This window comes from Triplophysa dalaica, chromosome 1 (assembly GCF_015846415.1).
Source record: "Triplophysa dalaica isolate WHDGS20190420 chromosome 1, ASM1584641v1, whole genome shotgun sequence".
NCBI classification, from domain to species: Eukaryota; Metazoa; Chordata; class Actinopteri; order Cypriniformes; family Nemacheilidae; genus Triplophysa; species Triplophysa dalaica.
The window spans coordinates 31,336,792-31,350,797 of record NC_079542.1 but is presented as its reverse complement, the minus strand read 5'-3'; the positions used below and the strand labels follow the sequence as shown (position 1 = coordinate 31,350,797).

The following is a 14,006-nucleotide window of genomic DNA, read 5'->3' as shown; positions in this document are numbered from 1 at the left end:
CCCCCTCCCTTGTTTGTTATTTTTATTATCCCACCCCAACCCATCCATTATCTTGTCGTGTTTGCCTCTTGTCATGTTTGCCTTGTCTGTCTGGTTTTTGTCCTTGTCTAAGTTAGTCTTGTCTTGTTAGTTACCCCTTGGTGAACACCTGGAGGTGTTCATTAAAGGGGGGGCTTATGTCATGGTTCCACTATCATGTCATGTTTTATTCTTGTCTCAAGTGGAGCCATGGCATTGCCTGATGGTTTTGTGTGGGGAGAGAGGTTTTTGACAATGACGGTCTTCCATACTCTCCCCGAGTCGCGTGATCATTCCTACCCTCCTGTTTCCTAGTTTCTGTTAATTACCTTGCCTATAAAGAGTCCTCATGTTTCTTTGTCTCGTTGCTCGTGCATTGTTTGATTCTTGTTCGTTCCAGTATGATGTCCCAAGTCATTGTTCCTGTTCCCTATTTCCACGTGTCTTAGTAAGTGTCAGTTTAGCGTTTGTTCCCAGTGTTTGTTTTGTAGTCTTAGTTAGTCAGTGTTAATTGTTAAGTTTATATTTCCCTGTATTGTTTTACCCCATCGTGGGTTTTTGTTTTGCTTGTTTTGTCAGTGTTTATGTTTAATAAATCCTTGTCACATCTACCGTCCGTGTCTGCCTGCAATTGGGTTCTCACGCCATGTCTCACATTGAGTTTCATGACACAAGTACTTTAAGTGGCAGTTTCAAAACAAAATTGTATTATACAACATTTTGTAATATATTAACTTAGAGTAATAAATGCAATCATACACTATATCATTCATATGACCTGCATTGATACATTTATATTAACAAAATTATGATTAAACTATACGTTCTTTGTGAAAGAGCACCTGTGCAATAAAACACATTTTTCACATAAAAATTTGAACAAAATCATATAAATTGCTGAATTTCATCATTATTTCAATAGATGATCAGAACCCATTTTAATACCATCTCAGGACAAAAAAATGTGTTTGAGGTTGTGTGAGTACAGAAGTAGCTCCCAAAAATCAAAACTTTTTTTAAACTGCTGATGGAATTGAGATCTTAAACTCTCCAGGTAGACGATTCTGTTTGTCGAAGATACTTTTATCGATACTTATTGCTTACGATCACAACCAATGTCTATTTAAAGCAATTGTAATTATAGGCTGTGTGTACTTGCAAATCTTGTTCAATTCAAATCTTGTGACTTTTATTGATTTATTTAAAGGTCCAGTTTATGAAATTTGGCGGGATCTAGCAGTAAGGTTGCCAAGTGCAACCAACGGCTTACTCCACCCTTCCCTTTCTAAGCACTAAATCTTTACAAACAACGCATCAGTCTTTTTGGCATCTAAACATCCCTAGGTTGGTGTCTCATGTTTTATGTGTGTAAAAATTAAAAACAGTTGTGAATAATACACAAGAAATGTGCTGAATTTGACCAACTTTGGCAGTATTGCTTAAGTGTGTTCTAGTCCCACAAAAGGAATTTTACCACAGTCAGGAAAATGTGGAAGGTTTTTCGTCTCTGTGGCTCGTGGTGGTTAAGTTCAAATACCTTGGCCTCAAAACACATGAATGCCATTTCCTGTGTTAAAATGAATGCAAGATGGTCATTTGGACCTTGTTAGATCAACTCAACTCTTGTTTTTTCTTTCGAACCATTCTGTTTAAATAATCGTTATAATCTGTATTATGTTACCTCTTAGCAAGTGACTAATATGGCTTCAAGAATCACAGAAGTGTTTTTTGGCAGAGGTCGGAGATGCATTTTGGAGGCCCATGAGAGGAAGGTTCTTATTACTGGTTGTCAAAACCGTGAACCTACAGACCTGTCTAAATCAAAGGGTAAACATCTTGTCCTGATTCGAATTTGCACTATTTTGCTCTCTCTTTTGTTGTTTTGGGTTGTATGTGCCGAATAAATAAGATTGGCTACAATTAATAAGCATTACTCTGCTTTTAAACATTAATGTAATGTGGAATGAGGATCGAAGGGTTCATCGAGAGTGCAGTACAGTATGTGTGCAAAGGATGTGTGTTTTTGTCATTGCGAACAAACTTTTCCTCATAATGAAGATTTATAGCACTGTATATTTAAATGTATCTATTCACAGTATTTGCACATGCTGGATGCATTAATATGTGCTGTGAAATGTCATATTTAATCAAAAGCTATATGACATTTGGTTGAACTGCGGGGGAAGCCTATCCATGGATTCATAACCCCATCGATATTACTTTAATGTTTAGAATATAAAAATGTGTTATAGTTGCTGTGTAATGTGTGAAGTCACAGTTTAGCTGTGTATCTGATGGTCAAATATTGTTCAAAATGAGAACTAAATTGTGACACTGACCGCTTGCATCATCCAATATCTTAGGTAAAACCATATAGCTTCCTGAATTTTATTATACATTTTTCACACGTGATCTGTTTAAAAGATATATAGAATTTTTATCATATTCAATTATAAAACGTTTCAGAAGATGGAAGACACCAGTCAGTTTTACCATTTTCTATACTATATTCATTTATAATAATCGTTTAAAATACATTCCTTTGTGTTCTACAGAAAAAAAGTTGATGAGTTTTAATACAGCTTTTATATTTTGGTTGAACTATTTCTCAAGCAATGAGCAATTGTTGTGCTATATTTCATATAGGTTTACATTTTAAGTTTTATAACTTTACGTTTAATATTACATTATTCAAACGTATATCAACATGAGTGTTCGATGCACATTTTAAATATACAAATAGCCCTGTTGAAAAACACAGCATATGCTGGTTTGGTGTGTTTTGATGCTGGTTTGTGCTGGTTTAAGCTGGTCATGTGCTGGTTTAAGATGGTCCTTAGCTGGTCATGTGCAGGTCCATCGCTGGTTTAAGCTGGTCAAACCAGGATCAAAACATACCTAACACAGCATATGCTGCTTTCAACAGGGAGCGAACTGAGAGTTTAGGAAGCAAACATGTGGCGTTAAAATGCGTCAAATATAGTGTGACTCCCATGCGAGACTGAGGGTGATTTAAAACTCATAAACAAAATTAAATTGTTAAAAAGTATTCTAGTAATTCCAACATCAGAACAGACATTTATTTTCAGTACACACTGTGCTTTCCAGTTAATTTATCTCCTTACATACAGTCTGTGTTGTGAGTGGTGGATGATATCTCTTCGGCAGGCCTCTGCTGGAGCTCTCTGTGAGTTTTAAAGGACTGGGCCTGTTGTAATCCAGCCTGTTACTACATTATATCAGTTTAGATCGATGAGTCAAATAAATCCACAGGCCTCCTTTCATCTGACTGTACGGAAAAGGTCATCTGATTATTAAGATTGAAATTAATTTACATGGAAGTGCCTAGGTTGGTGCAATGGCTCCATCTGCTGGTCAGACTTTTTAATGGACAGTAAGATTTAGTCATGGCTCTGTTCATAAAAACAACTTGTTGTGGAGAAAATCTCACAGGTTTCATGGTGGTGTCTTTTAGCCCTAAAGTACAATATTATGCCGATGAATCCATTCATTTGTGTTTTTTGTAAGCTAAGATTTGGACCAGCTATTTTCCTTGCAAATATTGATTAGTGAAATTGGGGCTTGTTGTCATATTTTTAACCCAGGGAGGGCTTATTGGTGCAGGATAATTTCTGTCTGAGCACAATAAAGCAATTTAACATTTATGGTGCTATTTAAAGTGATAGTTCATCTTAATATTAAAATTCTGTCATCATTTACCCATCCTCTTGTCATTTCAAACCTGTCTGACTTTATTTCTTCTACAGAACACAAAAGAAGATATTTACAAATGTTGTTAACTGGATCACTTGAATTGGTTTTGTGTCCATACCATAGAAGTGAAACGGGTCCATGCTGTTCGGTTACCAACTTTCTTCCAATTATCTTCTTTCGTGTTCTGCAGAAAATATAAAAAATATGGGTCGCAAAAGGATAACAAAAAATCTAAACCCACTCTTTATAAAAAAAAATTAATTACTCTCCCTACATAATTTATTTTAAAACAAACTAAGAAATCTCTATTCTAGAGTCTTAGACCTTTCCAGTTTCCATAGTTTGTCATGATTCGATTAGAAATTACATGCACAACATTGATGCAAACTTAGGTGTCCCGTATAAGGAACGGTTTACAGTTAACAGGCTACAAATGGTGCTTAAAAGAACCATTTTTGACTGTATGGATCTATAAAGAACATTTAACACCTAAAAGCTCCACAAAAGGTTGTTTGTAAAAAAAAGCATTAAAATGAATTGTTCTTTTGAGAATCTTGAAGTAAAAATGGCATTGCTATTAATGACCTGTTGCAGCACCATTTTTTACAGTGTATCCCTTATAGTGGGGAACGTTGTCACAACGGAATTGGCCTTTTCAGATAGATTTTTTAGTTTTAAAAAAACATTTGCAACAAACAAGAAAACATGAAGTAGTAAAAATGTAGCATACATTTTTTTCATCATTAATGAAAAAATGTCTTGACGACATAGTCGTCATCATATTGCTAATCCCTGTAGCTGGACATTTACCTCAAAGCTTTGTAGTCACTGTGACTAAACTCTTGAGACAACCCCCATGTGACAACTTCACCTTGTAAAGGATAGTTAAGCCAAAAAATAACAGTTGTGTCATTCTTTATTTACCCTCATGATGTTCAAAACCTGAATCATTTCTTCTGTGGAACACAAAAGAAGATATTTTGAGAAACGTCTCAGTGGTTTAAAGTCAGATTATTAATTTTATTTCCTGGAAAGTAGAAACAAATCCTCATAACCATATAAAAAAGATTTGGCATTTCTTAAGGTGCTTCTATGCAGGTCAGCAAACATCCTCTCAGCACGCTTCATCTTTGATAAGGATGTATTTTGATTGCGGCCCTTCCTAATTTTTCAACCCTTTACCATCTAATCCTGAAGGGCATTCCTCCTGAAAAACAAACAGCCATTCGTCAGCATGTGTGACCTGTTGCTGGTAAACACGTTTATTTCCTCTCGAGTGCAGTGAGAGAATGAAACCAACAAGAGGCGCTCGAGGTAGGTGGGCCGCGCGGGGACGAACGCAAATGCGAGAGGACAGTGAAAACATTCAGTGGGTGCAAAGTGGCGGGGGACATCAGAAGGGCATGTTGGTACAGTTTGTGCCTTTTGTACGCTTGCCTCACTGCACTTGTAGTGCTGGGTGGTCATGGCTGTACGGTTTATTGTTTAATAATAACTGTGCGAATGTGAGGGAGCCGCAGATGTCTGCGCCAGAATCGGGTTACCCAATTTGTGCCGCGTTGGCGCGGTTCTTTTGTCCGGTCCACTTTGGGCCAGAAAAACTCTGTAATTTTGGTAATAATCAAGACTGTCACAGATTATACTTCAGCAGACAGGCTTTGCTTGTTTCATTACAGAACAAGACCACCAACGACCAAACAATCTGAGTGTATCTTCTGTCTGTTTCTAATTGCGCATTGTATTGTGGATTTACCCTTATGTCCTGCTCGGTCTGAATAGGGTTTTCCACCAGTTCTTAAAGGCATAGTTTACAGAAAACAAAAAAATTGTCATTATTTATTTATTTAGAAATGTCTCAATGGTTTTGTATCCACACATTGGAAGTGAAGGGGGCCATTGTGGTTTGGTTACCAACGTTTTTCAAAATGTTGTCATCATTTACTCACTCGCTTTACTTTAGATTGTTACAAATCTATGCACATTTCTTTGTTGTACTTAACACAAAGAAAGATATTGGTAAGAATGTCAGTAACCAAATAGATCTCATCTCTCACTGACTCTAAAAGTATTGCTGTTCCCTACTATATGGCAGTAAATAGGGGATGAGATTTGTTTGGTTTCTGACATTCTTTCAAATATCTTTCTTTGTGTTCAACAGAACAAATACTTTTTTTCAGGTTTGGAACAATCTTAGGGAACCAGAGTAAGTTATGACCGAATTTTTATTTTTTGGTGAACAATCCCTCTAAGAACATGAGAGGGTTTGTGAGAGATAGTTTTATTGCTTATACATTCTTTAAGTATAAGAATAAATATACAGTATAAATCAGAGACGGTGCAAATTTGCCTACCCTGAACGTTTTTATTTGTATGCACTTTTTCACTGTCTATGGTTTGCATAGTTTTTAATCTTTGACATTATGAAACGTGTTATGTAAAGATTTATGAGTTTGTTTGGACAGGTGCTATCGTGAGAACACATTTGCATGATTAGATTTTAAGGACAATTGAAGTGTTCATTGTTTAAAGATGAGGAAATATTATATTAATCTCATATTAATCTTGAGTACCTATACAGTAGTATTGCATACTTAGTTTCTTTAAAGAGTGTTTAGTTTGATTAAATTTAGAGAAGACAGATACAGCTATTATTTCCGGAAAAACACAAGCTCCTGGAGGCGTGCAGGGGGGGGCTGAACTACAGCACGAGCACACAATACATCATTGCATTATACCTGCTTAACTGTTGTTTCACTATAAGTTTGTGTTTACATTATGGACATATATGCCGATTGCCAACAAAACACAAACATATAACTTAGATGACCGCGTCATCTATCCGTTCCAAACGATCTCCAAATGCAGTGTTATATTCATCGTCTATATAGCATTCCTCAATGAAATGAAAACAAACACAGCTTAACTTCAGTCAGCCGAGTGAAGCGGCATTGATAGGTATACTCTTTCTCACGCTGGCTGGTAGATGCGTGGGCATGCTCTTTCACTAGCTGTATGACATGTGGGCCTACTTTTCCGGGATAATTGTCCATTAAGGGACTTAGAACCCTTGTTACGAAATTGGAATCCATTTTTGAAAAAAAAAAATCCAAAACCTGTATGAACAGGGGCGTAGTGGATTGAGCACAGAAATACTACGTCATACGTTCAACTAGTTTTTTGTCAAGTTGACCATGTTAAGCTTGAGAAGCCAGCACATTTAACAGTCTAAAGAAGTCAGAATGCATGAAATAGCATGTTACCTCATCTTTAATGTAGGACTGCTTGATGAATCATGTCAATGCGAAAATTGCCCATTGTGCCATAAACAATTTCATAAATAAAAACTATACTGCATCTAGAACAAAACTATGCCCTGTGATGTACCACCAAATCCGTAGACTCCATGTCTAGACAGTGTATGGCCTGTTATTTGGACTAACCTACAGTAAGTATGAGTAGATGACGTGTCATTCGTTCAGCAGGGTTCATTGTATAGTATTTGCACTGTCTCTAAGAAAACAGCTTTATGGGACTAATGATGTATTATTAGTGCTCTTTACTCCTCTGGGTTCACATATGTGTCAGTGTTAAATGTTTTTTAAAGCAGTCAGAGAGTTAATATGACTTTAAATAGACCTGAAACAGTTCTAGTTTGAGCTATGACTTAATAGCGTGGAACAGAAAGACATTAGAGTAGTGTAAACCTCAGAGAGAAACCGAAACCCAAGATCCTATCAAAGGAATTAATGAAAGCAAGTACAATTATTAATAAAATCATGTTGGAAGTTTAAAAACACTTTGTGTATTAAAATGTCTAATGGCTTATACACTTCAACAATACATGACATTTAGACAATAACTTCTGTATTGTATCAAATCCCTTTTTTACCGTCACTAAACAATACTATTGTATTGTTTTTATCATGAATTGTTAAGTGTTAAAGTCCTGTCAAAATATTTAAAAACAAGTATTTTAAAACCTCAGGAGTGACATAAAGCCATCAATGTGATAGACTGACACCATGACAATTGAAACTGTGATAAAAATATTGCTATTTCACAAATTGAAAAAAAAAAGATAATTTAACCTTAAAACATACTTATAAATAGTAAATTCAGAAAACTGAAAATAATTTTGGTAAGGGTATGATGAGAGGTCATACTAATTAGAAACCTATGATGTCATATATTGACATCACATGGATGTTTCTGCCGAAAAGAGTTTGTGAGATCTCCGTACACAACTGAAGTGACTTCAACAGTCACTCAACAATAAAAGTTCAAATAGCTGTGATTATAGACAGAGACTGTGACTCCGACCTAGTGAACTAGACTGCATTTTTTGGGGCATGTTGGACAACATGATGCTTAAAAATGCTATCTAGATATGCAGCTCATTAAAATGATACTCACCCTTTTGTTATTTCAAACCTGTATGACTTTTTTTCTTCTGCAGAACACCATAGAAGATCTTTTGAAAAATGTTGTTAACTTAACCCCAATCACTTGCATTGGTTTTGTGTCTATACAATACAATAGAATCGAATGGGTTTCCGTGCTGTTAGGTTACCAACTTTGTTCAAAAGATCTTCTTTTGTCTTTTGCGGAAGAAAGAAAGTCATACAGGTTTGAGGAGAGTTTAATAAATGATAACAGATTTTTTTTAATGTTTGGGCAAACTACACTTTAAGCTATGAGATATGAGTATTAGAAATTGTTGTAGAACCATTTGACAAATATGTTTTATGAAATCATGATTAAGCTATTACAGAACTATAATAAGTGCAATTCCTGTGGTAGGCAGTATGTGCTGAGACAGCCAGAAGCACCTAAGTAATAGTTCACTTGATGAAGAAAATCTTCTGCTCACACTGAACCTAACTTCTAGCTGAATTCGAACGAAGATTTCTTTCAAACTAAATAGCCATCATGTTATGTTCATTTATGGGTCTCAATGGGTTAATATCTATCTAATGGGTTAATAAATGTTTTCTGAGTGAAACGATATGTTTGTGAGTGAAAATGATAAGTAAAATAAATAATTTTTGAGCTTATTTAGTGAAATTAAGACCATAATATGGAATATGGACGTCGGTTCATTGGTTCTGTTCAATGGTTCGGTTCAATTGCAGACGGGCTCTGGGCTCAACTGTTTTTCCTATCCTGGGTAGCCTGGATGTTACCATGTGAATATTTAACTTGAATTTTTCGATCTGAATTTGAGCAGTCGAATTAGACATATGTTTTCTTACAAAAGTATTAACTTGAAATTTGAGAACTGAATAAGAGCAATCAAATTTGATCAATCTGAATGTATTTTATCTGAAATTCTGTAAGTTGTTTTTTTTGTATCTGAATTTGTGAGCATTAAATTCAGGTTTTTAAATTGGAAATCAAGAATTTTCACATTTAAATTTCATAGAGGTAAATTCGAAACAAATAAATTCAGATACATGGTTTCCAAAGTAAAATCATTCAAAATCAAGCATTCATAGGCTGTTAAATTTCAAAACATTATGTCTCTTATTTGCTTCCATACCATAACACACCCATAAGAGTGTGAAATTCAAAGGAGAATGTTAATAACTTTAAATCTCAATGGTTCTTGTGTCTCCTTAGGAAATATATGACAATGCTGTGCATCTACAAAATGTGTTATTTTAAAATGGAAAGCTTATACACAGAATGATAGTTTTCTGATTTCTGGATTCTATCATCGGGGGTTTAGTCAAATATAAACAGATGAAGTTAATTATATTGGGGAAAAATACTGAGAATTTATATTTTGACTGGAAATGGCGCATCCTTAGCGCTTTGCACATATGCTTCTGGGATGGCACGAGGTTGAGTAAATCGTGAGGGATTTTTTATTTCGTATTCACCATCCCTTTAAATTGTTTTCACCAGCTCTTGCGATTCCAAATCCCATCCGTGAGTTTGATCCAGGTCGCGTTTTCCCGCATACATCCGTCCAGCGTAACGTTAACCTACTATGTGTGCATGAGTGTATGAGAGAGCTCGAGCCTTGTTTACAACGTCAATTCAACGGATTCAGACTACAGGATTTAATCTACATCACTCACATTTCCTAAATCAACACAGATGCGACGCTGCATACATCATCTGATCCATATCCCGCCTTCTGATGGTGAAATGAAGCTTTAAAATCTCAGACTGCGGAGGGAGGGTGGGAGGCACAGAGACCATTTTTAGGCACGGACGGATATTATTTGGCATCTTTCTGAGTTTCTTCGCCGATTTTAGGCCCTTATCACACGCTGGATGAGAGTTATAACGATCCCCGAAGATCTCACGCGTCCTGTGGGTTTAAGTCAGCGGATCTAGACGGGTTTCACAGGAACACCGCCGAAAAGCCAAAGCCAGTCAACAACAAGGGGACCCACAACGTGTTTTTCGTATTTTTCCGCACGAGATGGATTATGGAAATGCGTTTCCGCGGTTTATTTCTGCATATTTCACCGAGTGGAGGGTCTCAACAATAATAGTGAATAGCACAATAATCTGCGCGGTCGAATCCACCTCATGGTGAAGCCGGAGCGGACTGCTGCTGGATCGCCCGCCGGGGCGTCTGGACGTTCACGTGTCCCAACACACGGCAACATGAGATACATTGCTAATATTTAGATATTTCCAGCTAATATAGGATTATTTTTAACGTCTTTCACGATAAAGCACCGAGCTGGATAAACTGTTTTGGATGAAAACGGCAGTTTTGTACCGGAGAGACTTCGAGCACTATTCACTTTAAACGCGGTCTCGCGCTTTCTTAAATGACTTTTTCACAGGAGCGTTCGCCTTGTTTTTGTATAGGTATGAGGTCTGGCAAACAGAGGACACACTGGACCTTGTTATGTGGTCTGGTGCTGGTCCTCTCTTCCCTGTGCTATGGAGAAAGTAAGTAAAATGATCACAAGTATTGCAATGCTGTAAGCTTTCGTGTGTATACTGAAGCAAAACTGGATCAGAACTGTTTTCGGGTCTATTTTTGTCGACTTAATTGCATGTTTTTTCTGCTTTTACACACAGTAAAAGCAACAAAAACAGGGAAGAAATTGAAACACACATCCACACATTACAGGTTTAGCTGCGGAGTGTTTTGACTATGCAAAGTCAAAGAACACCAGAGTCAACTTGGGTCATTCAGTCACTTATCCCTTAATGTGAGACCAAAGAGGAATCATGCCAGCAACATTTCATAGAAATGATTACAATGACAACAATGCTTATTAAAGTAACAGCTTGTTTGATTGCAACAGTACACCTTTATAGGTAAACTATAGTAAATTGTTTAAGAATGTATTTGTGGTGGATCCATAAACACTTGTAAAATCATATATTACTACAGATGTGATGTTGAAACTATACTTTCTATATTTAAATCCTGATAAAAGGGATTCTTCACCCAAGAATTAAAATTCTGTCATCATTTACTCGCCCTCAGATTGTCGCAAACCTGTATCACTGCATCAAGGAGTCACTGGGGGACGGGATCTGAAATTTTAACAAATATCTTCATGTGTGTTAAGCAAAACACCATTTATACAGGTTTTAAACAGAAAATCATCACAAAATTTTCACCTTGGGTGAAGTATCCCTTTAATCATGTCTTGCTATGGTTTTACCAAAAATAAAACAAAAAATCAATGGTTGCTCCATAGAGGACGTCTACATTTTAGCTGGAATGTGATTTAGGTCAAACTTTCCTCACGTGTTGTTGACATATCAGAGTTTGACGTCAGCATCTTACTAAAATGTTTAGTAGACCAACAGGGTATTTAAAAAGTCAACGGCATGTTGATGTCAGGGTGCTAGTCAGTGAGGTAAATGGCTTACCTACATGTATATTCAATCCGGTTTGCCAATCCTTGACACGTATATCACATCTATTTCACAGATTTACTTTTTTAAACTTTAAAATTACTTGTTCAAATGTTCAGCCGGTTCTTTAGACCTTCTCGTGATCTTTGCTTATTTTCCGTGAAGAATCAAACATTTCCTAGTAATACACACATGTTAGATTTTTATATTTTGGCGTATGTGTGTATTGGTTTTCTTGCAACACCTTTTTGTACAAATAGGCAGATTAATAACCACAGTTTGAGTAGCTTTATCTGTTTGTCTGCGACATGAGAGATTGCTGCAGATTATCTCCAATCATGGTGTTCCCAGTAAAGGAAAGTGATTTTAGATGTTTACTTGTAACTCAACATCTCGTGTTAAAGTGACCCAAAAATGAAAATTCGGTCATAATTTGCTCACCCTCAAGTTGTTGGGCTGAATACATGGAAAGATACTTTGAAGAATGTTGATAACCAAACAGATCTGGGGCACTATAAACTTCTGTGGTAGTTAATGGAATCCCACTCTGTTAGGTTTCCTACATTCTTTTAAAATATCTTCTTTGGTGTTTAGCTGAATAACATTTTTTTATACCATTTTGGAACAACTTGAGGATGGGGAAAAAATGACAAAATGTTATTTTTGAGTGAAGCATCCCTTTCAATTATTTGCATAGTTTCGTAAAAAGTACTGCACACCATTAGGAAAAAATACAATAAAGTGTACAACATCAAACAGTTTATAAAAACAAAAAGCTCTCAGAAACTAAAGTTCACAATGACTAAAATGTATCTGTTATTGATATTTACATTAAAGTCATACATTGTAATAAAAAAAAATCCAATGTTGGACAGTACTTTTTTTTGTGTTTATAGAATTATTATTTTTTATATGTAAGAAAACATGCAAGAAACTCAGTATTCATTATTCCGTCCCTAAAAAATCCCTAAAAAAATTGCTCCCCTTCATGTTTGGCCACCACAAAATTTCCATGTTTCCAAGTAAACTGCAAATAAGAACCACTGATTCATCCAATTCATCTAGAGAGCGAGAAAAAAATCCATGTTTTTAAAATAGTACATGTAAAAACAGCCGCTGGAGCAACACAGAGCCGGTTCTGTTGATTGCAAGAGTGAGGAGTTTGTGAAAGTATGTGTCATTGGGTTTTACTCTTAACCCCAGCGTATTCAATAGAGGAGCTCAGTGGAAATCCTAAGTATAACCTGTCTCTCTTTGCACAGAACGTTAAAGATTACAAACGTAGCCTGGGGTTAACTGGTTTACTTATCTCCAACCGTTTGTTTGTTTACTTGTTGGTCCTCCCAAAGCATTTTGTAGGACTCTTTATGCTGGTTAGTTTCTTTACACACATACCTTATGCTCAAAGGAAACAATGTTTAAAGTTGTCTCTTTATAGAATATGAAGCGTTCCGTTCTGAACAATGACATCAGTTTATGACCTAATTTCACAAATGCCTCGACTCTACTACCTACAGTACGAGAGCGCTGTGGCAGGCTGGACTTGGGTTATCAAATGTAAACAAGAGATTTGGAGAGCCATCAAAGCAATTAAGATAGCGCTGTTTACTCAGCAGTGTGAAATTGTGAGTCTGAAAATAGTCTGGATGCAGCTGTGCTTTTTTTATAAACTACATTTTTTTTGCAGTGTAAATCATTTACCAAGTGTGAAATGTGGATCTTAAACATTAATACAAGCAAACAAGTTTTTCTTCCCGAGGGGGCGTTATCTAGATGTGGTTACGAAGTTCTAGGAAATGTTATCTTTGAAAGTCTCATTCGGGCTATATAATTCAGCAGCCCTGTAATTATCATTTTACACTCTCAAGATTCATTTTGACGTTTTTTCAGCATGATGTAAATATTATTGGAATTCGCCTGTGGCTAGATCCCATTGTGGAAAGCAAACATCCTAAGAGGAGGAAGTGAACAGAGAGACAACATCCTCAACATGCCTGTCGTTAAACAAACCTTTGTCGACGCTCATGCTAGTGTGTCACTAGCACAAGATACTCTACATTGAGGCGAACGTTTTCACAGGTCTTTCTATTACGCCAGTTGGGTTTAAGTTCTGTGTTTTACGTTTTTAAATCATCAGTTTTTTAAGTCTGTTTTACTAACGCATTGCATGAAAAATATATGAGGGCATTTTTGTAGGTATAATTTAATTTAATTACAAATCTGCTAAAATCTGTATACATGACCTAATGCGACCTTAAAAGTATGGTTCAACAACAAAAAAATGTAATCGTTATCTCGCCCTCATGTCAAACCTGCATGATGTTCTTTCTTCTGCAGAACACATGAGACATTTTAAAGACCGTTGATGACCAAACATCGTTGGCCCTCATTGACCTCCGTTTTTTGAACACAAAACCACCCAGACATTTCTCAAA

General features: G+C 36.2%; 1 protein-coding gene across 1 annotated transcript in view; it reads left to right on the top strand.

Annotated features, from left to right (window-relative positions):
* The first annotated feature begins 9,701 nt into the window (after nucleotides 1–9,701).
* Nucleotides 9,702–14,006, top strand: part of igf1rb (insulin-like growth factor 1b receptor) — a 73,350-nt gene continuing 69,045 nt past the window's right edge. The window contains exon 1 of the mRNA XM_056743750.1: nucleotides 9,702–10,647. Coding sequence (XP_056599728.1) covers nucleotides 10,524–10,647 — 124 coding nt within the window. The 5' untranslated portion in view covers nucleotides 9,702–10,523. The remainder of the gene's footprint in view (nucleotides 10,648–14,006) is intronic.